Here is a 27,733-nt window from a genome sequence, read left to right as displayed (position 1 = left end):
AGGTGGAGGTTGCAGCGAGCCGAGACCGCGCCATTGCACTCCAGCCTAGGTGACAGAGCAAGACTCCTTCTCAAAAATATAAAAAAAGATTACCACCATAGGGGCTTGGGCAATTCTGTTTTGAGTCCTAGGGTTCTCTTGAAAAAGCAGTCATCTGGTTTGAAGTCGATTGGAAAGCTGCAGATATGCTTATGATTTAACATATAAGCAATGACATAAAATTTCAAGCCAGTAATCAGAAAGCACAAAAGACTTAGATTAAATCACTCGGATTAAGGTAGGTAGGGAAATCATTCTCTTCTGAGCAGAAAACAATAATCATAAGTATTCGTTGCCACCAGTGGTGTTCTTCCTTTTTCTAGCTGGGTCAGTATAGCAAGAGAAAACTGGGAACTCTGAGCAGATAACCTAGAAAAGTAAACAGGGAACCTTTCCTGTAACAATTCTTGTGCAAATATATTATGGCTCCCTTGAACTGAACAGATGTTTACTGATCATGTACTATGTGTATGTGCTTGTAAAGACTTTGACTCCTGAAGTTGCAGTTATACCTATGTTTGTAGAACATTTACTGGGTTCTGAGTACCAGGCACTAAAATAAATGCTTCACCAAGTTATTTCATTTAAATACTCAAAACCACTCTATGAAGCATTTTTGTTGGTTTGTTTTTAAATAAATGAGGTAAGAAAGGCTCAGGAAGATTAAGTAACTTGCAAATCTGATCAGATCTACATTTTAGAAACAACTCTTTGGACGTACAAAAAATTAGTAACATTGGTTGTTTCCACTTTTAAAATTCTGTATTGATTACACGTATTATCTTTCTTCACATACAGATTAAAATAAAAGACTAGATTTAGAGAGCCAAATTGAGACGCTACTGCAATAGTGCAGGCAGAAATGAAGAAAGTCTGAATTCAAGCAGTGGTAGAGGGAATGAATGAAGAGATATAGATGCAACAGGTCTGAGAGATTGACTGGATACAGTGGTGTCTGGGTGAGTTGTGCTGTTGTTAACAGAGATCAGGAATGTAGAAATTAGAAGTATTTCAGAAAATAGGGCCCATATGAGGAGAAGTTCAATTCTGGATATGTTACATTTAAGTGCCTATGGCACATCCAGATGAAGAGTACACTAAAAAAAAAAAAAAAAGTAGAAATAAGATCTGGAGTTGTAGAGAATGTCTTAGCTGAAATATAGGTCTGGAGTCATTGGTGTAGTCAAGGGTATTTGAATCACCAAGAGATAATACATAGAAGGACGAGAATAGGTCAAAGTCAGGATCCTGGATAACCCAACAAATAAAGGACAGAATAAAGAGTAAGTGAAAGAAATTTTAAAAGATGGTGTGTGGATAGAAGAAAGCCAAGAGAAAGTGATATTCCAGAAGCCAAGAGGAAAGAAGAGAGTTTCAAGAAGTGGGGAGGAGTTATGCATAGTTCCAGGTACAGTAAAGTGGTCAAGTGGGTGAATACTAAAAAGAAGTCATGCATTTTGGCAATTCTGATAATCTAAGCAAGAACCATTTAGTACAATATAGCTCAAAATGTGGTCATAAAATGGAATCTTGGGAGAGGGCATAATAGGTAAGCCCATTATTCCAAATCTTCATATTTTATTGGGTTAGTGTAAAAGCAACTTATGTTCCTTTTACAATGATTTACTCAATATACTAGTAACATTAAGAAGACTGATACATAAACAAATCAGATTTGTTCTAGCAACAGAAGACACTGAAGTAGAGAACAAAGAAAGTGTGAAGAACACTTTCACACTATAGTTTGTCTTCTGTCTCACCACCTAGGGGTCACCCTCATGATGCTACAATATGATTGTTAAAAGAAGAAAACAAATTCTTAAAAGTAGAGAAAAGCCTAAGCTTAAAGCTTGAGAGTTGATTTTTCCCCAGAAGCACAGCTTAGGTCAAATCAACTTACTTTCAAGTCTAAGGGCATCTGAGTCCCTCCCTGAATTCTCAACAGAGAACACAGGGTCCTCCTCTGTTCCTCTCTCAGAGGGCTCTTCTTCAGCAGCATCCAGTGACTGTGAGTTGTCAAAATATTTCTGTTTGTCATGGCTGTTGTCCAGGGTTTTCTCATGACAATTACCTCAATGACAAGAGACACAGATATAGCACATTAGAAATATCTCTCTTGTGTAGTACTATAGTACAAGGTCCTAAAATATCAAGAAGAGCAAAAATGTGACAATGCTGGTTTTTCTTCAGCAGAACATACAAAAATCAGTGAGCTGCAGCACCCAAAGCCAGATCATTACTGTGATTCAAGATTTTGCAATGAAGTTCAAGTTTCAGTTGTAGGCTATTGTCAAGTATTTGGGAGGATAAAAACAACTGTAACAACAAAGATGAAGCCCCAAGACCTTGTTCCATTCATAACGGCTATGAAATATTTTCTTGAAGTTAGAAATATCATCAAAAAGTTTTCCTTCTATTTGTGAGAAATGACAGGTTAATACCTGGATAAGTCTGAGATAAATTATAGCAGAGAAAAATACTATTTTTGCATCATGGCTTAAAATGAGATATATCAAAAGATGACAAATTATTAAAAATTAAAAGCCAAAGAATTAAAGGGAGATGATGGCAGAAAGTCAACAATTAAGACTGCAATGTAACATTTGGAAATGTTTTGCAATGTTTCTTTTGGAAAACAAGTTCTGGTCATGTCAATAAAAATAACTTTTGGCACATACAGTGGGAATGACCTCTACAGCGACTTTTACCTATGAGTTAAAGGATTTTGATCCTATTAAGAGTTTTGTGTTAGTATGAACCAAAACCCCCACTATTCAGCTCTACCTGATGGTCATTCTCTGGGTAGGAAAGTATGTTACCAGATAGTTGTATCTAATATGGCAGCAATCTAGCTGACATCTGTCCCTCCTTTGACTACCCTTGGTTAGTTCTAGCTGATCTGGCAAGCTCAATAGCTATCCTCTTTGCCTGCTGTGTTCCATGGACATTGTCAATGAAAATGCATTTCCAATGGAGAATCACAGCTTTCCTGTTAGAGGAAAATTCTTTGGTTAAGAATGTAGAAGTAGCTGCTCTCCTTTACCAGAACATTCAAACACACTCTAAGTTTATTCTTTAGAGAATGTTGTCTCAAAGATAGACCGATCTATCTATCTATCTATCTATTCATCTATCTATCTATCCTTCTATCAATCAATCAATCAATCATCTTATCTATATGTACAGATTCACCACATCAAGCTCTCTCTACATGAATGGAAACACAAGATGTCTCTTTCTTGACTGATGGCTCTCTTAGATTTCACAATTTACGGAAGTACTTCTAATGCCATCTCCCTTACTGTGCCAAGAAAATGTAATGGACTCAAAGCCTTTTCCAACTTAATGACTTTAGAGTAAGGGGACCACATGTTTAGAGAGTCACTTTCCATTTTCCACTTTTACACTATTATACATTGGAGGCTACCATATTTAACAAGACTATGTCAGAAATTGAGGATTCTTTTAAGAGTTTCAGCTCTCAAGAAATTGACAAACAACTGGGGGAGACAGTAAATACAAGACAACAAAGAATACTTGTTCCAAATAAGTGCTTCAGAGAATAAGCTTAGAACTCGAATTTTAAAGAATAGGCAGGACTTATAGAAGGGGAACTACAGGAAATAGAAGAAATATTTTTTGAGTGCTTTATATTTTTTCATCCACTTTACCCTCATAAAAACCGTGTGCATCTTCATTTCACGAATGAGGAAACTGATTCTCAGTGAAATAAAGTAACTTGCCTAAAGTCAAAAGTAGTAGATCTGAGATCTGGATCAGGTTTATCTTATTACAAGGCTTCTAGGCTTCCCCCGGTCAGTAGGGAAGGCAGCATTCTAGGCAAGGAAGAATAAAGTGTTGGGCAAAGCAACAAGGACAGAAATTCTCATTTGTGTTTGGGAGCAGTGAAAAGTACAGCTTGATAAAGACTGAGTGTGGTGTATGTGTGTGTGTGCGCCTGCCCATGGAGGGCTAATGGGAAAGAAGCCATGAGCAAGGGGTGTGTGTGTGTGTGTGTGTGTGTGTGTGTGCATGTCCGCCCATGGAGGGCTAATGGGAAAGAAGTCATGAGCAATGGTAGTTGCTTTCTTTCTCCAGATTCTCCTATGACAGGACAGAGGTTGTTAATTTGCCCTCACTTCTGTTTTCACCATCTGGTATGTGTAGTCAAGTCAGGGGAGCTAAACATAAGAGCATTAAAATAAAACAGAATCATGACATCAACCAACTCTGCACACCCAATTGAGTATAATTTATTATGAAGAACATCACACTTCTCAGAGACAATTCTTAATTGGGATATAAATAAGCATGACTATTAAAAGCAAAGAGGAAATAATTATGACAATGATGCTGATTAAAGTATTCTTCACATTGACTGACACAGGTTGTATAAAACATTATAAAAGCAAAGGACAAACCTTTAGCACTAGAACCCAGTGAAATTCTGTGTTTTCTGAAGTTGATTTCCTCCTTCAACATTTGATTCTCTTCTGTTTCTCTCCCACCCTCTGCCCACAGTAAAAATTTAATTGGTCTCATCTTTTTAAACTTATGCAATACGAAAAAATACCTTGTAGGTAATTTATAAAATATTGTGTGCACAAGGGACCCTGAAGCTAAATTACTCCTTCTGCATGACCTCAAACTCAGACATCTTGTGCAAGCCATGTGCATTCTAAGAATGTCTTGTCCTCAAATTCAGGAAATTGGGGCCAACATCTCTCAGAGGGAGACGAGAAGAATCAGGGAGGAGAACAGGAGGAATAAAAAAAGAATAAGAGGTTTGTGTTAGGGTATTTCTTGGAAGTAGGCATCAAAATGATCACATAAAAGCTACATGCTTTAAGATTAGAATTGTGAATACTAACTTTCTTACAATAAACTATTAAAAACAGACCAGTGTGGCCAGGTGTGGTGGCTCACGCCTGTAATTCCAGCACTTTGGGAGGCGGAGGCAGGAGGATCATGAGATCAAGAGATCGAGACCATCCTGGCCAACATGGTGAAACCCCGTCTCTACTAAAAATATAAAAATTAGCTGGGCATGGTGGTGCATGCCTGTAGTCCCAGCTACTCAGGAGGCTGAGGCAGGAGAATCACTTGAACCTGGGAGGCGGAGGTTGTGGTGAGCCGAGACTGCGCCACTGCACTCCAACCTGGTGACAGAGTGAGATTCCTTCTCAAAACAAAACAAAACACCCAAAAAACCAACAACAACAACAAAAAAACCAGACCAGTTTAGGATTCTGATATGATTTGCATACATAGTTTGGCGATAGTTGCATTGCCTAATTTTTAAAATTACTCCTTCCAGTTTCTAGAAGAACTTAAAATTTCTCTTCTTTAGACTACAGTATAGGTCTGCTCCAGCTCAAAGGGGAACTAAAAAAAGTTGCCTTTGTGGAAAAATATTGCCTGTTTTCCTGGCAGAGGTCGGAATGATGTTCTCATTAGAGAAACACAGGAAAATATTGGAGAAGGAAAAATGGAAAGATACCTGGAAAGTAGCAAGTCATCTTCTATGCATAAGACTTATTTTTTGCTGACACAAAATGGGGAGATTCTATGACTTACACTAACCTTGAGAGGTACGATTTTTCTTTAAAGGAACAACACTATTTAAATCAAATGCTTTAGGTAACAAGGTCCCAGGTGAAAACGGAAAACACTTTTCTGTGTAATGCTGTTACTTGCTTGCAAAGCATTTAGCATCTAATTCAAATCCTGGCAGTTTGGTTTTTCTTAGAAGTAAGAGACTACAAGACTATCAACTAAGTGTAAAACTCCAAAAACGGTATTTCTGATTCTGGAACTACTATGAGATCCTAGTATATTAACATTATTTTCTACACTTAGAGTATCTCCTGCATAAATAGGGTTATTAATACTAACCTATCCTACAAGGGTGTTTGGAAAAACAACTACATATTTAATATACCTTGTCAAAGTAAAGTCTCCTGAGGGGTAAAGGCACAACTTACCATGTCGCCAAACAGTTTTTCAAAGTATACTAAGGTCTCAGGATCTCCTATCTTCTCATCTTAATTGTTTACAAATTGCTAGAAGATTATTTTCCACTTTCCAATTAGAGTTGGGTAAACACATATTTGTTAAAAAGAATTCTTACCTTCTAAATCTCATATATTGGTAGAGATTCCTGGTTGGGTAACTTAGGATGCTTTTTGGTTAGTTATAATAAAGAAATGCCACAAATGAATTGAGAGGCATCAAAACTTGGTAAGAGCCAAGTAACTAAAGCCAGCACCAATGATAAGATCATGTGGTTCTTTTAGCGTTAGAGCAGTGGTTATGGGTACAGACTGGGGCAAGACAAGTTACTTTTACCTTTTTGTGAATCAGTTTCCTCATCTACAAACTGAGTTTTTTGTTTTTGTTTTTTAAGAGGTGGGGGTCTCACTATGTTGCCCAGGCTAGACTTGAACTCCTGGGCTCAAGTGATCCTCTTACCAGCCTCCTGGTGTGTGCCACTGCACCCGGCTGCAAATTGAGCTTAATAATAATATCCATTTCATTAGGTTGTTGAGAATTATATGCAAAGAGCCAGACCACTGCCCAGCACATGGTAAGATGCTAATATTATTAGCCCCTGACTCCCTGAAAAGCTGCACTGGAATAGTAAGTTATCCCAATGTAATCTCTTTAAAGTAAGGCCTTTTAGTTATAGCCAACTCAGAATCTCTAGTATGATCAATTAACCGGCTATTAGAAATTATCAGGGTATCCATCTCATGCCAGTTATAATGGTGATCATTAAAAAGTCAGGAAACAACAGATGTTGGAGAGGATGTGGAGAAATAGGAACACTTTTACACTGTTGGTGGGAGTGTAAATTAGTTCAACTGAAGACAGTGTGGCGATTCCTCAACGATCTAGAACTAGAAATACCATTTGACCCAGCGATCCCATTACTGGGTATATACCCCCAAGGATTATAAATCATGCTACTATAAAGACACATGCACACGTATGTTTACTGCAGCACTATTTACAACAGCAAAGACTTGGAACCAACCCAAATGCCCATCAATGATAGACTGGATAAAGAAAATATGGCACATATACACCATAGAATACTATGCAGCCATAAAAAAGGATGAGTTCATAATCTTTGCACAGACATGGATGAAGCTGGAAGTCATCATTCTCCACAAACTAACACAGAAAGAGAAAACCAAACACTGCAGGTTCTCACTCATAAGTGGGAGCTGAACAATGAGAACATATGGAAACAGGGAGAGGACCATCACATGTCAGGGGGTGGGGGGCTAGGGGAGGGGTAGCCATTAAGAGAAATACCTAATGTTGATGACGGGTTGATGAGTGCAGCAAACCACCATGGCACATGTATACGTATGTAACAAACCTGCATGTTCTGCACGTGTATCCCAGAACTTAAAGTATAATAATAATAATAATTAAAAAAAGAAGTTATCAAGGTATCTGTGTAATTTCAACTTTCTGTGTGTGTATGTTTGTGTGCATGTATGTAGGGGATACTGGAGGCAGCACAGAGTCCATTTCTACCAATCTTTTAGAAGAAAGCAGCAATTAATTCAGATCAAACTCCTTAGCATATCTAAGCCCCAAATTATTTAGTACACTTAGAAATTAGGCTCACAGTCGGCTCTGTGCTCTCTAAAGGACATTTTAATAGACAGACTGCCTTACAATATGAAAAAAGGCTACAGGTACCATGTTACCTATAGTCATTTACCTCTTTGCTGTTCAATAACTCCCTCCTTCTAGGTTTTTTGTTTTTTGTTTTGAGACAGAATTGCTCTGTCACCCAGCTGGAGTGCAGTGGCATGATCTGGGCTCACTGCAACCTCTGCCTTCCAGGCTCAAGCCATCCTCCCACCTCAGCCTCTCGAGTAGAGAAAGGGTTTCAGCATGCTGCCCAGGCTGGTCTCAAACTGCAGAGCTCAAGTAATCTGCCCTCTTTGGCCTCTCAAAGTGCTGGGATTACAGGCACGAGCCACTGTGCCCAGCCCCCTCTAGTCTGTTAATCTTATTTCACTCCTTCCCCAAACATACTTTTTGCTTTCATACAATAAATATGTTATATTCCTATGCAACTTATTACATAACTAATTTCTAAGACATAAATAATAAACTGATTTGTAATACGAGCCATAATTCAAAATTTAAGGCAAAGATGTTATAAAAGTGGTCTTTGTGAAACAGTGGAATATTCTGTTTTCCTACCATCCTTGCTTGAACAGGCTTATATTATACTCTACGGTCTCCTTTCTTCTGCCTTTCAGAAAAGTTACCCTACAGGAAGCATTCTGATATATTCAATTAAAGTACCTAGGTGGAAAATACAGACAACATCATCCTTTTAACAGGTATGAGTGACTTTTTATATAGTATTTTCTCCTTACCTTTCTACCCAACTGCACTCAAAATTATGCAGTTAAAAATGATTTCTTTTGGAAATAGGTAGCTTAGAAACACATGGTGACTGTTTCCTTTTATTATAATTTCAGCTACCTAATAACACTATTTCGTATTTATCTTTAGTAAAATATAATCTGTCTTTTAGAAGAGATAGCAAAATGCCATGAACAAAAATATATCTTTCAGTTGTTCACCACTGTCATACAAAATTACTTAAAAATATTACCAGGAAGCTTTTACTACAGGTGACATGTGGGACTTTGGTAACACACAGAGTGACAGGTATAGCCGAGGAAGAAGACCTTACTGGGAATAGATACCTTTATGATTTTCACCTCCAGCGGTTATAACAGAGTCTAACAGACCTTTTACCAAGAGGAACACTTCCACGGTATAAATTCAAATCCTGCCTCAGTTGCAGCCTTACTGTACAAACTTGGGCAAATCAATTTACACCTCTGTGTCTAGGATGTTTTACTCTGAAAGGGAGAGACAAACTACTGTCCTACTGTCAGAGGATTCTTGGGAAACATCGTTAATGAAACCACTGCTAATATAAGCATACAGAACCTGAATCTGGGTGAAACCTAGGTTGCCGATGACTGCATCTGAGAGACAAATGAAGATGCCTCACCTCCTCTGCCCTGTTTTATCCTCTATTTGGAAAAGAAAAAAGAAATTATTTGAAAAGAAATAATAGCTCCTTAGACCTGCTCTCATTCAGTAATTACTGCTGAATGAAATTCTTTGCAGAATGTTTTAAAATAATGGTTATGTACTGACTGACCTCAAAAGTACAATGGCAGAGAGAAACACACCATATTAAAGACTTGAAATCAGCACTCTCTCCTGGTGAGGTGATTAAGTCAGAAGAGTTTACAGGAAAAAAAAAAGGAAAGAAAGAAAAGTATGTGATTCCCAAATATGAATATGTGTGTGTGTGTATGTGTGTGTGTGTGTGTGTGTGTGTTTCCCTTTTACTACATATCCTGGAGTTGAATTCTATCCTGGGAAATACTCTGTTCACACATGGTCACACCTGGAACTTGTTTTGCCCAAGAACTTAGAGCTGAATTGATTTCTGCAGACCTATATGCCCCTGCATCCCACATGCCCTGCCTCCTTTTAGAGTAGAGAAAGGAGAACTGGCTATAAATCTGGCCTCTTGGTCTTGCCATGTAGCCTTCTCTTAAATGACTAAAGCACAGGAAGCAAAGTCAGCACCAGTTGAGATACAGATACCATGACATGTAGGCTGTGTTAGAAACTATTTTAATGAAGAATCCAGGCTTTCAGCAGTTATAAGTGCTTCTAGAAAGGTAAATGATCAGATTACATATCTAAAGCAAATTTAAAATTCATTGTAAGTTTACTATGAGACTTTTCCATGCAGAAATTATATTGAAAAATAAAATTAACAGACATAGCTTTTTTTTTTTTTAAATTTAAATCTCTGGCTTACTTCAGCCTAGGGAACTTTTCTTTAAGCAAGATTACTGGGGAAATAAATTCAACAGACTTCCTGAGACTGACCCATAGTGTTAGTTTTCAATGAGGGTCAGGAGAGCCATTAGTTTATAACTTTCATTAAAAACAGGAGGGACTGAAGGTGGGACAATACAGGCCACTTGTTAGATGTGTTAGCTCCTAGTGGACCAGCAAGACAATACAATTCCATTTTTCTTCTCCCTCTTACAGTGGGAACTGTAGACTTTAAAGGAGATTTGTATCTACTTATGTATATTGAGGGGGGTTTCCTAGGAAAGCACTCTGGGCAAACTTTGGGTAGGTACAAGTTAATTACTCTTTATTACATTTAATACTTAGTTACCTGAGTAGTTCAGACTTGAAATATCATCAGCCACTTTGCCATTAAAGAATATTCTATGTGCTAAATGTTGGGGGGAAGAGCATGGAATGCTTGGTGAGCTGGGGTATGCAGGTGAAGAAAGGATAGGTTTCTGTACTGAAGGAGCTAGGAGAGTCTTATTAGAGAGTTGTGTGATGTACACAGATAACTAACATGGCAAGTCAAAGGAGCCAAAGGAGAGGCACAATTAAATTGTCTGATTACACATTACTTGTAATTAGGAGATCAAGTAAGGCATATGGTGGAAGTGGGTCTTGAAAGATGGGTAAAAATGGTACTTTTGTGTGTATGTGCTGTGGGAAAGAGCTGGAGAGTTATGGGATAGAGCTGCAGAAAAAAATGTGTGCTAACTCATCAAACTAGCAAAGCAGGATGTATGTAGTCAAGAAAACTACCCGCAATAGCATCATCATTTGGTACCAAGATTTGGTACAATTTCCACGGATTCTGCAAAAGGCAGATGTCATAAAGTTCTTATAGTCAATGACTTTAAAATACAACCTATCTTTCTGATTCCATCACACACTCTTCCAGTGAGCCTGCTTCACTCAATTCTTAAACTTAGAACAAGCCTACAAACAGTTGGAGGGGGCTTAGATTTCCTAGCTACCCAGAACCATTAGTGTTTACCATCTGCCTCTCCTTTTTCCTGCTATGAGTGGTCACCTGCTGACGCAGAGGAAAGTGATCTAGTAGGAAAGTGATCAACAGACTTCGTTTACGTAACAAGTATGATATTTAGGCCAACCAAATGTTCTTTGCATTGGTATAGGTAATAAGTATATTTAAACCAAAGTTTTAAATATGGTATCGATGTTTAAAACTTACTAGCAAACTAGACTTGGTTTAGGTAGTAAGTATGATATTTAAACTTACCATTGGTATAGATAATAAATTTGATATTTAAACCAACAGACCTTGTACATCGAACAACTCTCTAACAAGACTCTCCTAGCTCCCTGAGAGCAGAAACCAATCCTTAATTATGCCCAGCACTTTTTGGGCTTATTAGGCTTGCCTTTTTCCCCTAGAGCAAGGATACAGAGCAAGGCTGAGGCTAATGAAGTTACAAAGGCTATTTTGTCTTTTTTCCTCCTCAAATTAAATGAATTACAAGGACAGTATCTTCAAATGAGAACTCAAGATCCTAGTTATTCCATAATTGATCAAGATTTGAGTCTAGTAATACCTCATAGGTCCTAGATAGAAGGAAAAAGATCAAGCACTAGGAAATGTCCTTTGCACTGGTAGAGGTAGCAAGTATGATATTCAAATCAAAGTTTTAAAAATCCCACTGAAGTCCCTCTATCAAACAATGTTATGAGCAGAGACTTGTGGATGGATCTTGGTAATAAAGCTTTCGAATTCCCTGATTGCAGATCCTGCCTCAAGGGTATGGAATTAAGATAGGCACTTTAATTTGAACACATCTACTTACACCTAAGTAAATATGGCCAAAGCATGATCAAGGGGAAAGTGAAAAGCACATGATGATATCATGTACTTTTGTTACATATTGTTTCCTCTTGCTTTATGCCACCAAATGAAAGTCACCTGGGGGCACTCACCTCAGTGGCCACTTTGCAGGTAATAACATGGTTTCCAGGATCTTACTCAGTCTCTCCCAGCTTTCAACATTTATGGCTTTTAGCCAGTGTACTGTGAGAGGGGTGGTGAATTGATTAATAATTTGTTCATATTAGGTTTTTCTCTAGCTGTATTTCTCATCATCAAGCAAAATAGGGCTTTATTATTAGAGAGGTGCAGCAGGAATCAGAAAACTTGCTTGACAGCAGTACCCCCTCAGCTGCCATGGACCTCTAGCTCTTTTTCCTGAAATGTACTTAGGCAAATTGTGCTTATTACTTTCTATAATCATCTCACTGTATATTTGTGACCTGACTGGGTTATTAACAAAGCCTGACAGCTAAAGAGGATTAAAGGATGGCAAAATTTGAATGACAAATTTAGGTTTGTTCCTATAAAAGGCAACTAAACGGGAAGACAAATCCAAAGCTATGGTCTTTTCAATATCTGTGAAACGTGATTTAAATTTCTCCTGCATCTTTGAAATAATAATTAAATACACTTTGCTGGTTAGGGAAAAGTAACAGATTACTGAAATTTTCCTGGCCAAAGAGTGGCTCAGTATGAAATAAATTCAACCACTAGTAATAAATACTAGTGATGCAAGAAAACAGGGGGAGAAAAACTCAAACAGCATACACATGTACACTTACATATGGCAGGCATCCTCAGTCTTATGTGTTTTAAATCTCACGAATGCTCTTTTCTAATGATTATCAGACTCACGGCTTTATATCCATCAGGTCATGGAACTGAGTAGAGATCACCCAATGATTAAATTTGAAAAGGGGTTTACATAGTTGGTGCTGTTTTAAAAAAATAGTCTAAAACTAGGAACTCATTTCAACTGTCTCAAAGCAAACATAATTTTCTGAGGCACAAATCACTTAGAAATTTTAAAAAGAACCCGCTCTACCAACGTAGAGTAAGTTGGCTGTGTATTTTGCCAATTAGAATAATTTTTTCTTATTTTTTTTAGGAGACAGGTATCCCATCATGTTTCTCAGGTTGGGGGCAGTGGTGTGATCAGTGCTTCATAGTCCTGGTCTCCAGTGATCCTCCCACCTCAGCTTTCTAAGTAGCTGGGACTACTGTGCACACCCCACAAGCCCAGCCAGAATCATCTTTCTGAATGGAGAAGAGCTGTATAAATGCTTGCTACCTAAGATGGCAAAGCTTAACATTACGTAAACTGAAATGTCTCCAAAACATCTACAATGATGAAGGAAACTCAAGATTTAGACAACGTCCAATGAACTTGCCTAACTCACTACACACAAGTGTACATAACAAGAAGTCAGTCCCCTTCACTTCCTGTCAGGAGAATGAAATATAACTGCAGCAACAAACCATATTAAAAATACCTTGTTCAATGAGTAGTGGGAACTATAAAAAACAGATCCCCTTTTGCTTATAGAGCTTAGACTATCTTTCTGAGAAACGTCCTATTTCTTCAATCACCCATCAAGGTTTTCTACTATTTTATTAAAAATACACAATTAACTTTTCATGTTTCTTTTTTTTTTTTTTTTTTAGATGGAGTCTCTTGCCCAGGCTGGAGTACAGTGATGCAATCTCAGTTCATTGCAACCTCCACCTCCCGGGTTCAAGCAATTTTCCTGCCTCAGCCTCCCCAGTAGCTGGGATTACAGGCATGCACCATCACGCCCGGCTGATTTTTGTATTTTTAGTAGAGAGGGGGTTTTGCTACGTTGGCCAGGCTGGTCTCGAACTCCTGACCTCAGGTGATCTGCCCATCTCGGCCTCCCAAAGTGCTGGGGTTACAGGCGTGAAGCCATCATGCCCAGCCACCTTTTCATGTTTCTAACAAATAAAGTTTTTTCAGAAAGCTTTCCTTATTTGTGTTCTATTATTATTATATGTTTTTTAAAGAATGATTGTTGGCCAGGCACAGTGGCTCACACCTATAATCCCAGCAGGCCGAGGCAGGTGGATCACCTGAGGTCAGGAGTTCAAGAGCAGTCTGGCCAGCATGGCGAAACCCTGTCTCTACTAAAAATACAAAAAATTAGCCAGGCATGGTGGTGGGCGCCTGTATTCCCAGCTACTGGGGTGGCTAAGGCAAGATAACTGCTTGAACCGGGGAGGCGGAGGTTGCAGTGAGCTGATATCTAGCCACTGCACTCTAGACTGGGCAACAAAAGTGAGACTCCACCTCAGAAGAAAAAAAAAAAAAAAGAAAAAAGAATGATTCTTGGTATCATCTCCTATTTCCTTTAAAGTTATTTTAGTCACTAAGTAATAGGATAAAATATGAGCTATATTTTAGAAACTATGCTAACAGCTCTAAAAGTAATTCAATTACATATAGAGAGCTCACTTCAATACTTCCATTATTCTAAAATTTATTAATGTTGTTTTAGTGTAGATATTTCCCCATTTTAAAAAATGCTTCTGATAAAATGAAGGCACCAATAATTTCTAAACTGTTAAACCCAGAGCTTCCCACAGTATATTCATTTACCAATGACTATCATGACTTTTCCATAGCTTAGCAGTATCATTACTTATATAATTTTTTAAATGAATCTAGGGTTTAATCTTACACTTATTTAGGTTAAAAGGGAAAATCATTACCATTTTTTCATAAATCACAGGTTTTATGCACCAGTTAAACATTTTTCTAATGCCCATCAAAATAAACCATAAATATTAAAAGTAAAATACCAACTAAAAGCTTGCAAATGAACCAATACAGGACACACTACTATTGTCCTCTTTGTCCTTCTCAAACTCTCTGTTCTTCTAAACCTCATGACCCTGCTCTTCCAGTGCCTCTATTTAGTCACTCTTTCACTGACTCTGTTCCTTAAATGTTAGTATTTTCTAAGATTCCATTCTTGGCATTTTCTTCACATCCTGCACATTCTGAGGGAATCAGAGGCATCTCCAAATGAACATGTCTATCACTGAACTTGCTATTCCCAGCACAACATCAATGCATAGATGATTTCTCCTCTGTATTCTCATTCTTAACAACATTGACATCTATCCAGTTACCAAAGTTAGAAACCTCTCTAGTTAATTCGCATTCTGAGACAACTGTTTTCAGCCTTTCCTCTCTCATCAAATCTCCAACATTCTCAGTACCTCTTCTCATCTGACAAGTCACCTCATATTTTGCTGAGAAGCAATCAGAAGTCTCACCATGAAATCTTTCAACATACCTATAACTTTACTTATATATCTTCCTTGTTCCTAAGGACCACTCTTACATTTGTGCCTTAGATTTCATCCCCTCCTGTCTACTCAAGAATTCTGCTTCTACAGTTAGCCCTTTGCTGCATCTTCAATTTTTCCCACTTTGCTGGATCATTCCTACTGAAACATGCTGCAGTACTTTCTACTGTTAGAATAACAAAAACAAATACCTTCAATCCCACAGGCCCCTCCAGCTATATCCCATTTTCCTGCTCTTCACTATAGCAAAACTTAAGAGTTGCTTGCCATCCTCACTTCCTCACTTCCTTCAAAACCGATTTCACACAAGCTTTTACAAGATTACCAACAATCTTTCATGTTACCAAATCCAGTGGTTCATTCTCTGCCCACATCCAGCTCAATCTCTCAGGATATAGCATGCTGGTACAATAATAATGATATGCTTGATAACCCCTTAAAACATTTTCTTCACTTGGCTTGTTGGATAAAATACTTGAATGGTTTTTCTACTAGCTTACTGGCTAATCCTTTATTGCTCTTTTTCTTCCTGACCTTTAAATGTTGGCTAGAATACCCTAGTAACTGATTTTTGACCCATTTTCCTTTTTATAGTAATCACTGCTGTAATTTAATCCAAGCTAATGACTTAAAAAATGCATATGTCCATGACCCATAAATTACGATCCTGGTCTCTTCCCTATCATAAAACTCACATATCCAACTACCTATTCAACATCTCTACTTGAACACTTAATAGGCAACTCAAATTTCACATGTCCAAAACCAAACTTGTTTTTCTCCCCAAATCTGCTCCTTTCTCAGACGTGACTATCTCATTAAATAGCACCACTATTTACCTGATTGGTCAGGTTCCAAATTTAAGACTCACCCTTGACCTCTGTTTCTTTCATTTCCCATATCCCTTTCTAGTAGTGTCGTGTTGGTTCTACCTTCAAAATATATCCCAAATAAGATCATTTCTCACTTTCTCCCTGTCCACCCCAGTGGTACAGGCTGATATCATCTCTCACTGATATTTTTGCAATAGCATCCTAAAGATCTTCATGCTTCTGCTCTTATCCCACTAGTCTATTCTCAACAGAGTAACCAGAGGAATTATGTTAAGATGTAAATCGGTTCATTTCACTCTTGCGTTCAAAATCTGCAAAGTCAGCAGTCCCCAACCTTTTTGGCACCAGGGGCTGCTTTCGTGGAAGACAATTTTTCCAAAGACTGGGGGCTGGGTGGCGATGGGGTTTGGGGATAATTCAAGCACATTACATGTTTTGTGCACTCTGTTATTACATTATAATATATAATGAAATAATTATACAACTCACCATAATGTAGAATCAGTGGGAGCCCTGAGCTTGTTTTCCTGCAACTAGATGGTCCCATCTGGGTGTGATGGGAGACAGACAGATAATCAGGCTTTAGATTCTCATAAGGATCGTGTAATCTAGATCCCGCGCATGCATAGCTTACAATAGGTTCATGCTCCTATGAGAATCCAATGCCACCGCTGAGAAGGCGGAGCTCAGCCAGTAATGCAAGTGATGGGGACTGGCTGTAAATGCAGGTGAAGCTTTGCTTGCTGGCCCACCACTCATCTCCTTCTGTGTTGTCCAGTTCCTAGTCATACATTTTTCTCTTAGAAGAAAAGCCCAAATTATTAAAATGTTCTGCAAGGCAGTAAAAAAGTGGCTCTATCCTCCACCATATTTATCTCCGCTTTCATCTCCTACACCTCCACCACAGCTGGAGAGTCCTCCTTGCTATTTCTTGCATGAACCTTTGCAATGCTATTCTCTCTGCCTCCACAATGCTATTCTTTCTGCCTGAAATGCTTTTATGCTGTATGTCTGCATGGCTTAGAACCTCTATCCTCCCTCAAGTCTATGTTCAAATGTCACTTTCTCAGTGGGGTCTTCCTTAATGACCCCAACCCCCTGAGCACTCACTTTCTAGTTAAATGATTGTGTTTATTATCCACTGTCTGTTTCCCTCTACTAGAATGTAGCTCTGTAAGAGCTGGAGGTATTTTCTGTTTGGTTTCCAATTCCTAGAATAGTGACTGGCATATAGTAGATAAGTAAGTGTTCATTGAATGAATGAATGAATGAATGAACCACACCCAGTTTCCTTTCATTGAAAGAAAACAAATTGTTGCTTTAGAAGATTATATCCTCTATCAAATTTCATATTTCTTAAATATTATTTGGCCAGGCTAACAACCTATAATGACTGGATGAATAGCTGTGAAAAGATCTCAGGCAAGGGCTAACAGGCTCATTCTTTAAAATAAAACAGATTTTTTTTTTTTGGTATGCAGGACAAAAAGTTCACATTAAAAACCAACAAATATTTATATATAATGTCTTTCAGGGGCTGAAGTATAAAACCATTGGTCATCAGAATCTGATAATACTGTCTCCAAGTTGTTATAAAAACCAAAATATCCCTTTTGTTCATAAAAGCTAAATGCTGGAAATCTGTCTACTAAGCTAATACTACAAAAGTACAGCCATAAGATCTTCCATGTAAAATAGAAGGCTATGTGGCAATTTAATGATGCAAGATTCAGAAAAGATCAGGGTGATATGTTAAATTGAGAGACCATTTTAGGTATGCTCTTGGGGTTCATTATGACTGCCCCCCATAATCTAGTTTACATCCATGTTTTATGTAGGAATGTATCTCTTTTGAGAGATGACATAAAAAGTGTAGTGATTATACCGCTTTCATAAAATGTCCCAGGAATCTACAAATATGAATTATTTCAATCTTTCAATCATGGCAGTGGAATAATTTATGATTGGCTAAAGGTAGAAGAATTATGCATAGGAACCACACGGGCCCTGGAAGACAGAGGACTCACATTTTAGTTTCAGCTCCACCAATGACTGACTGTAATTTGAGTAAATCATAACCTTTGCTTGTAGGTTCATAAATACAAAAATTATTTTTCCTATTCTCTCCTCTATCACAGGTTAAATACATGTTAAAGATATAAGTTAAAAAACTGTTAATCAAATAACTACAGCCCTTTTAAGTAAAGAAATAACACATTTAGACACATTACATACACAGAAGTACATTTGGTTTTGTTGCAGCATATACCTGCATCTCAGGATTTTAAAATCTGCAATACATTAACCAAAGTTTTAATTCTTTTTACAGAAATAGAGGTGACCTAACTAGTGGCACATTTAAAATGCTGTAAGAGTCAGATGCAGTGGCACACATTTGTAGTCCCAACTGTCTGGGAGGCTGAGACTGGAGGACTGCCTGAGCCAGGAGTTAGAAGCTATGGTGTACTATGATATAGCCTGTGAATAGCCACTGCACTCTAGCCTGGGCAACACAGTGAGACCCTGCCTCTAAAAGAACTGCTATTAAAACTGGGTCTATAAGAATATCTTTTTTAAAAAAGCAGACACCTTCACTAATTCTAACAAAAGAATGTAAAAAAAAAAAGTGATAAAGCAAAGATCCTTAATTGCAGGCAGTATATATGCTGGATAATCCACTAGAGGGCAGCAAAATGCAGGATTTCTTTTTCTTCGACATCTGAACTCTAAAATTGCTTTAAGCTGCAAGTTATAAAACTATAAAAATTTAGGTTGAAGAACACAGACTAAAACTACAGACAATGAACTAAGTTATAAAAGGAGATACGATTTACATAAATAGATGCTATAAATATAGAAACACTGTGAAGAGAAGACAAGATAATCCATCTGCACATTGGAATAGATATTAAATCTCATGAACATGATTTGAAAATTCTACTTTTTTCTCCAGAGACAAAAGCTATCAAATATGTATTAGAGAGAGAAACTTGCAGACAATTATAGGAACACCTAAACATTAAAGTCTGAGTTCTTCTGCATAACATTTATTCATACTTTCTTAGGATCTGGGCCAATTTTTTTAAGCGGGCATGTGCCTCAATTAATTAAGAAATGACCAGAGCTCAGAAATCTTGGGTTTAATGCTTAATTATATGCTGTAAAGATCAATGTTGCTGTTTGTGGCATAAAAGTCTAATAAATAGAACTTACCATTGGTTTTATGCTAATATAAGAAAAATAATAAATATAGGTCATTAAAAACAAAGTAAAATCACATGTAGCAAAGATATAGTAAGACACTCTAGATTACTTTAGTAGTAGAAAATATCTTTGCTATATGTAACTTTTTAATTTGCAGATTAGTATTTCAAAAATATTTTACAGTAATAAATGCTTGGAAAATCCACTATCATGTTGTAATGCCACATCAATGTATTTCTGGACTTTTCTACAGATTCAATATTTAATCATTTTGCTCATGTTATTATTAAAAGTTATTTTCCATTTTTTAGAGACGATAACCTTTACTGTTTCATAAAGTTTCATTCTCTGTGACACTTTTACTTTTTCCAATTAAAAAAAGGCTGTTTTTTTTAGTGTTGAGCACTTCACAGACTTTGCTTATATTCAAAAGCATTATAAGCTTATTTAACAGATTCTATATTACTTTTAAAAGGACAAAGTTGTTATTGAAGAATGAGTTTGCTACAGTAACCAATTCAGTTCTGCGTAAGTTAAATAAAATTGTAAAATGACAAGCCTATAAATGTGGAAAACAGTAGGTATTTTAAAACTGCCCAAACAAGATGTTTAATTGAAACTGAAAGCACTAACTTTTACAGTCAATTCAAGAGTGGGCAAGTAAAAAAAAAATCAATCTATTAAGTTCTCCTTCACAGCATCCTTGAAATGGTAGTGATATAAAATTACCTATAAAAGACCAGGATTTATGAAATTGTATTCAAAAGAGGGAGAGATGAAGATGATAAACAGTTGCTATAAGAACACATGCATCTAACAAATGGCAGCCAATACATTGATTTCTAGGTTAATAAAAGTTTGAAAACACTGTCAGATAAATAATGCTTCACTGATCAATAGTTTTAGCTATAAAGTCTTTATAAGTACAAAAAAAATTTTTTAGCATAGTGATTGTGTATTTTTAAGTTGAACAAAACAGTATTTAAAAGTAATAGAATAAATTACCTGCATAGGCATTCCAAGAAACACAAACTAAAAATCTGCATAAAAAAATTCCATGATTATATATGAAATAACAAAATTCTTGCTAATGTTAAACTGCCCATCCCTTTACCACTAGGTCATACTATTTAAGACATTATACTATAGTTGCTGTAAAAATAATTATGTATTCATTTTTCTTTTTTGAGACGGAGTCTCGCTCTGTCACTGAAGCTGGATCGTGCAGTGACACGATCTCGGCTCGCTGCAACCTCCGCCTCCTGGGTTCAAGCCTGAACTTCAAGGTTGATTCTCCTGTCTCAGCCTCCTGAGTAGCTGGGATTACAGGTGTCTGCCACCACGCCCGGCTAACTTTTGTATTTTTAGTAGGGACGGGGTTTTACCATGTTGGCCAGGCTGGTCTTGAACTCCCGACCTCAGGTGATCTGCCCACCTTGGCCCCCCAAAGTGCTGGGATTACAGGTGTGAGCCACCATGCCCGGCCAAAAATTATGAATTCTGTGACCTGGCCAACAATTATCATGAATTCTGTGACTATTACATGGAAAAAGAATCATAAGCCTTGTCACTCTCTTGAAACCTCTGTATTGTCATAATAAAAACTTAAAACAGATTATGTCAGATAAGATAACTTATAAAACTTACTTTAATATTGCAAAAATGAAAAAGGAAATGGCAAACAGAATCATCTGATTTCACAAAAGGTAAAGAAATCCTAATCATCCATCAGAGGGTTTTTCCTGTTTTTTTTTTTTCTTTGTTTTAATCAATTATTTAGCAAAGCTCAGAGATAACTAGAATAGATGCAACTGTTTAGATTTCAAACATAAGTTCCTGGTTTCTATAAAGGTGTTTGGCTTCTTTCAAATTTTAGCTTTTCAAAGCTGCAACTCAGGAAAGTAACTATGAATGAATGGGATTACTTTGGAAATAAGCAACTCAAAATCATTGTCAAAGAAAAACAACATTGAAATTGTTTCACTACTACTAATGAATTTTTAAACCTAGAAAATGCTATAGCATACATATCCATTAGCGGGTAACAGTATTTATTTAGGCGTTAGCAAATGTTGGATTCTTTTCAAATTCATATCAGAAGGATTTTAAGTCTACCAGCAGTAATAGACTATTAGCTGTTCTTAGGTAGCCTACGACATTAGAAAGATCACAGCATTCTGAGAAGATGCAGAAGAATTTAAAAAAAAGAAGACTGCAGAATATTTCCCAGGATTAGGTAACTTCTTCTGTTGGCCTTAGTAAGTTTGAGCAAACTTTCTAACTAAATTTCATAAACTCATTAATTACAACGTAAAAGGCGCTAAATATTTTTTATGGATGAGCTCCCTCTGAAAGAACTATTATAAAAAAATTGTTTCTATGTCAAATTATTTTCTTTTATTGTTATTATATTGGACCCAATAATATTCTTTGAATACTCTGGACTATCAGATACCACAACTCTGAGAAAGATCTGCTCCAAGTTATTAGTTTTCTGGACCAGTTGAGGTTACATTCTGGGGAAAAAGTTCAAGACAATTGTATTCCCTCTCTTGACATGAGTGACATGAACTAAGAATATATTTCAATAAACTGAAATACTAAAAAACATGTGAAATTAATGCCAAGGAGGAGACTTTTTAGAAAACGGTCACTACATGTATATAGTGATAAAACCCTTCTCAAAAACAGAAATAAATTCCAACAGAGTTGAGGGAGATGATAGTAAATAAAGAAAATAAGAGATTCTATTAATATAAAAAGCTCATTGAAAAAGTAAAATCCTTTTTATAAGGTTGTTCTTAGGTAACCCACAACATTTAAAAAACCAGTGTTGCAAGAAGATGCAGTAGAATTAAAAACAAACAAACAAAAAGACCACAGCATATCTTCCAGGATTAAAAAGATAAAAATTCACAATTTACACCTTTAAAGTTCTGAGCACCTTGTATTCACTATGAATTTCTAATGGCTTACTTTTAGCCAGTATCTACCATACGGTAAGAACAATGCAACTATTATGTATCCATAAATATAAAAAATTTAAAAATAAAAAAGAAAGTAATGGCAGAGCTACAGCTCAAACATGAATCTGTAAGATTCTACTGCTAGCCACTCCACTCTACCACCTTGCTGAACTGTTTTGGGACTCTGGCATTCATAAAATAACTTTAATTCAGATTGTGCTCAACACTGATTCACAACTGAGCTACAGAGTTATATTGCTGGGAGATTCTTGGTTTCTTCAGTAAATAACTGGGCTTTGATATTTAAAAGGCAAGCACTACTTACTGTCTGTCATTCTATTAAAATTGTAAGGCAGTCTGGTATAGTGAATCAACAAAACCACTTCTGGTCCCAAATCTACTAATAATTATTGATGTCTTTTAGACAAGTCACATAAATAAGTGGATGTCAGGTTGTTCTTTGTTTTTAAATATCAAAAGTGAAGGAGTTGAACTAATATCCATGTGATTAATTATAATCTAATTTGAATATTAACAAAGCACCCACTGTGCACTCTACAATGGCTAGATACTGAGGATCCACACATACGTAAACTGCACCCATCCCAATCGAAGGCAGAGAGTTAAAATTCACGAGTTTAGTTTTTCTTACAGTGAAGGTTAAACAAATAGAGAACCAAATATCATGTGATTCTTAGAAAGAAGGTTCTAATAATGAAAGTGCAACAGCTTTAGACATTAGCTTTACCCAGGTGGATACACTTATACACAGGCATATATGCCCATATATACGCTGTGGGAGAGAGTGGAAGAAGGGAAAAATATGCCACTGAATGTTGGGTCACTATTTTAAAGGTAGAGTAAAGGTCTGAATCACCTTCAATGAAAGACAAGGAACTGTATTTCAGTGACTGAGTATATAGAACTGCTTCGATTCAAATTGTATACTTTGACTTCACGGACAGGAAAAATGTCCTTTACCAGGAATGTCAGTTACTATAAAACACTAGAGATTTTAGAGGGAGGGGAAAAAATCTCAAAGCCTATCCATCCCAGTTGAATATACCACGTATTTTAGTCAGCCTTTCTTAACCAGAGTTCTAAGAGAGAATTAAGCCTTAATACCCTAAGGCATCTATATAGTAAGTAAGGAATTAACATCTTTTCCTATGCGTCTGGAATTATACTAGTTATCTAAAATCCTTGGGTAAAATACAAAAAAATCACTTTCTGTGTGCTTTTGATCAGAACAGGAACTCTGGCTGAGCTCATTAGTTTGTCAGCATTTTAACAGCTGCTTACCACTGCAAACAGAAGAAGTGATGTTGTACAGAAAAGGATAAAACTGCATACAGCGGATCAACTTCAGGCTGTTTTCACACTCTGGGCATTTGGTGGTTAATTTCAAGGCCTGTCTAAAGGCCTCAAGTGCTCCACTGATATTCTTCAGAGCAAGGTAAGCATTTCCCAGGCTCAAAAAGGTCAGAGGCTGAAAAGAAAAAAAAAAAAAAATTGACAAAATGTTAATGAACTACTATTTTCTGGGAGTTACAAAACGTTTACAGTATATGGCTTTTGGCTCTTTTTAGGTTACCCCATAAACGTTATTGCTAACTGTCCATTTTATTCATACCAGCCAATTCTAAACTGTACAATACATGTAAATGTGTTTTCTACTTTTTTTGCTAAGATAAAAAATATATAAAGTATGTAATATAAACTATATATGTATATATCCCTGTAACCACCACATTGCTCAAGATACAAAAATATTTTCAGTACTCCAGGAGGTTGCCTTGGGCAATCCAACCCCAGAAGTAACCATTGCTGTGATGTTGTGACTTCTGTCATCATAGTTTTTGAACTTCAGATAAATGAAATCAAACTGCATGTTCTCCTATGATTACAAGTAATATGTGTCCTTTTGTAGCTTCTTTCACTCAACCTAAAATTCATTCAAGCTTTTGTGTACATCAGTAGCTCATTGTTTTTTAAGCTGATATGTAATGTTCCAACATAACACAGCTTGTTCATCTGACTGGCAGTTGGGCTATTTCCACTTTCTGTCTATTATGAATAAAGTTACTATGAATATTCTTGTAAATGTCTTTTGATAGGCATATTGTCCTCATTTTTTTTGAGTATATACTCAGTATGAGTTGTAAGGTAGATGTATATTTAGTTTTAGTAGATACAACCAAATAGTTTTCCAAAATGGATGCACAAATTTACACTCCTACCAGCAAGTGTGAGAATTCAGAGACTCTGTATTGTCAGTCTTTTTAATTTTAGCTATTTCAGTGAGCTGCAGTGGTGTCTAACTGGTTTTAATTTGCATTTCCATGATGAGTAATAATGCTGAGGGTTTTTTTTGGGAGCCCATTGGCCATTTGGATATCCTCATTTCTGAAGTGCCTGCTCTTTTCTCTATCTAAAAGAATTAGATTGCCCTTAATGCCCTGAAGGAATTTTCTGTCTATATATTAGTCCTTTGTTGAAAATATTTATTGCAAAAATCTTCTCTATGGTTTGTTTTTTTACTCTCTGAATAAGTATCTTTAGATAAACAGAATTTCTTAATTTCAATGAAGTTCAGCTTATCATTTTTTTCTTTCATAGTGCTTTTTGACATCTTTGTCATAAAGTCTTTCTCCTATGTCTTCATAAAGAAACCTTGTTTTATCATTCATATTTTGGTACATGATCCACTTCAAATTAATTCTGTGTATGGTGTGAGGTAGAAGTCAAAGTTCTTATCTTTCTCCATAGGGATATCATCCAATTACTCCAGCACTAATTTGCTGAAAAACCAAAATGTTTTTTCTTCATTGAACTACAGGTACACCTTTGTCATAAATCAGTGGCCATATTCACGGTGGTCTACTTCTAAATTCCCTATTATGTTTCACTGATATGTTTTGAGTATCTTTTTATCAATACCATACTCATTTAATTATAGTAAATCTCAAAATCTGGTAATAAAAGCCTTCCAACTCTGTTCCTCCCCATTACCCTGCCCCCATTTGTGTGTACGTGTGTGTGTGTGTAGCTATTCTAGGTCCCGTTCTATGTAGATTTTAGAATCAACTTATTAACACACAAACACATATATGCAATTACTAGGTATTTGAGATTGAATTGAATCTATAAATTGATTTGCAGAGATCTTACATCTGAGCAATATTGACTCTCTCAATGTGTGAACACGATGTGTATCTCCATTTACAGGTTGAGCATCCCTTATCCAAAATGCCTGGAACCAGAAATGTTTTGGATTTCAGATTTTTAAACATCTTGGAATATTTTATTATATTTATTGGTTGTACATCCCACATCTGAAAATCCAAAATCCAAAATGCTCCAACGAGCATTTCCTTTGAGTGTCAGGTTGGTGCTCAAAAAGTTTTGGATTTTGGAACATCTGGGATTTCAGAGTTTTGAATTTACGATGCTCAACCTGTATTTATGTCTTCTTTCTCTTAGTGATATCTTGTAATCAGTATATAAATCTTGCACATCCTCTTTTAGGTTTATTCTTAGAAATCTGATGTTTTCTTTCTTTCCTTTTTTTTGAGACAAGGCCTCATTCTGTTGCTCAGGCTGGTCTGGAACTCCTGGGCTCAAGATATCCTCCCACCTCAGCCTCCCAAGCAGCTAGGACGACAGGTGCACACTACCATACTTGGCTAATTTTTTTTCCTTCTTTGTAGAGATTGGATCTCATTGTGTTGCCTAGGCTGGTACTGAGTTCCTAGGCTCAAGCGATCCTCCCCACTTGGCCTCTCAAAGTGCTGAGATCACAGGTGTGAGCCACTATACCAGATCTGATGTTTCCTTGATGCTATTGTAAATAGCGTACTTTGTATGCTGTTTTCCAATTGTTTGCTGAGACTGTTTTTATAAGCAGCCCAAAGTATTCAGTTTAGGCCATTTTAACTGAAATATATCTACAGTGTTTTTACATTTGCTTGTGTGCAAACCATATGTTTTATATTTATTTTATCATTAAAAATAGTTAAAAAGATCTAAGAATGTTTTGTTTTCAAAATGTACAATATATCCCTATGAAAAACAATGCTTATGATTTATCCAATTACCTGTTTTTGATTCGGGCTGTTAGATCATCAGAAATGTCTCACTGTAACCAAGGCAGAGGATAAAAAATATTCTAGATTAAGGAATTCTAACCTAAGTAGCTCAGATTACATTCAAACTATTACTTAGTAGTTCACACCCAGATACAAAATTAAATCTCATACTTAGACTTCAAATGTATCTTTATATTTTGCATTAGGAAACAAAGTGTTATAATTATCTCTATGACAAAATGATGGCTGTTAAAATATCTTGCACCGAGATAAACTGGTTAGCATTTTGGAAAAAAAGTTGAACTTTCATCCCTTGATCCAAAAAATAAGTACTGAGTATTTACTATGTTGCAGGCATAGTTTTGAGCATTAAGGTTACAGCAGAAAATAAGAAAGATAACTGCTCCTTCATAGACCTTATAGTCTTGTGTGGGGGTGTCAGCGAGTAAAATGGGACAGAGAAAAATATAGAAGGAAGAAATAGAGGTAGTACTAGGTGGCGGGGTGCATCATTTAAAATAGAGTAGTATGAGAGGGACTTACTGAGAAGCTGGTATTCATAAGACTTTGAGGAGGTGGAGCAAGCAATGAAGAATCTTGGTGGGATGAAGTACTGCAAGCAGAGAGGACAGAAAATGCAAAAGCCCTGAGGTAGGGGCATGCTTAGTTCAAGGAACTACAAGGAGGCAAGTGAGGCTAGGATAGAAAGTGCTAAGGAATGACTCGACAGAGACAAGGTCAGAAAAGGTCAGAAAAGTAACAAGGTCATGTAGGACCTTCTACACCATTACAAACTCATATTTTCCTGTGAGTTCTATGGAGAGCCACCACAGGGATCTGAGCCAACAAATAACAACATTTGACTTTTTATAAGGATTTTACTGCTTGCTGTATGAGAACAGACTGGGGAACAATGGCAGAAGCAGAGAGACCAGTTTAGAAGCTACTAAAATAATCCAGACAAAAATAATTATGGTTTGGATGGGATAGCAGTGGAAGCAATGATAAGTAGTAAAATCTGAGGTATATTTTGAAAACAGAATCAACAAGGTTAGCTAGTGCATTGAATTTTCCCTGAGAGTAGGAGAAAGGTATGAAGGAAGTCCCTAAGTGTTTGGTCTGAGCTACTGGACAGATAGCTTTGTTATTTCCTGAAATGAAGAAGACTGGGAAAAAGAAATTTGGAAAGGTGTTAAGGAGCTTGGTTTTGGCCTTTAGTTCTAGAGTGCCCTTTAGACATCTAAGTGGAAGTGTCAAGTAAGCTGCTGAATAAAGGAGCTCAGGGCAAAGGTGACAGGTAATTCAACAGGAAATGGGCAGTCTGCTCAAGATATGAAGCTGAACAACTGGATATCCAGGTAAATATGAACTCTGATCCCTACCTCACACTACAAAGAAAATTTAACTTGAAATGAATCATGGACCTAACTGTAAAGCCTAAAACTATAAAATATCCAGGAGACAACACAGGAAAAGATCTTTATATAATCTGAGAATCAACTGTTCAACGATTAAGCCACA

General features: G+C 36.7%; 1 protein-coding gene across 3 annotated transcripts in view; it reads right to left on the bottom strand.

Moving 5' to 3' along the window:
* The window catches only part of TTC17 (tetratricopeptide repeat domain 17), a 148,416-nt gene that overhangs the window by 62,134 nt on the left and 58,549 nt on the right, over window positions 1-27,733 (bottom strand). For 2 of the 3 annotated variants that reach the window (XM_012001340.1, XM_012001342.1), the window contains exons 16-17: window positions 23,427-23,613; window positions 1,940-2,110 (exon numbers count right to left, since the gene is read on the bottom strand). In XM_012001340.1, coding sequence (XP_011856730.1) covers window positions 1,940-2,110; window positions 23,427-23,613 — 358 coding nt within the window. The remainder of the gene's footprint in view (window positions 1-1,939; window positions 2,111-23,426; window positions 23,614-27,733) is intronic. The other variant, XM_012001341.1, reaches the window with a different exon arrangement.

Source organism: Mandrillus leucophaeus, unplaced genomic scaffold, assembly GCF_000951045.1.
Source record: "Mandrillus leucophaeus isolate KB7577 unplaced genomic scaffold, Mleu.le_1.0 Scaffold66, whole genome shotgun sequence".
NCBI lineage: Eukaryota > Metazoa > Chordata > Mammalia > Primates > Cercopithecidae > Mandrillus > Mandrillus leucophaeus.
The sequence above is the reverse complement of the archived record's forward strand: the minus strand, read 5'-3'. Positions and strand labels throughout refer to the sequence as shown.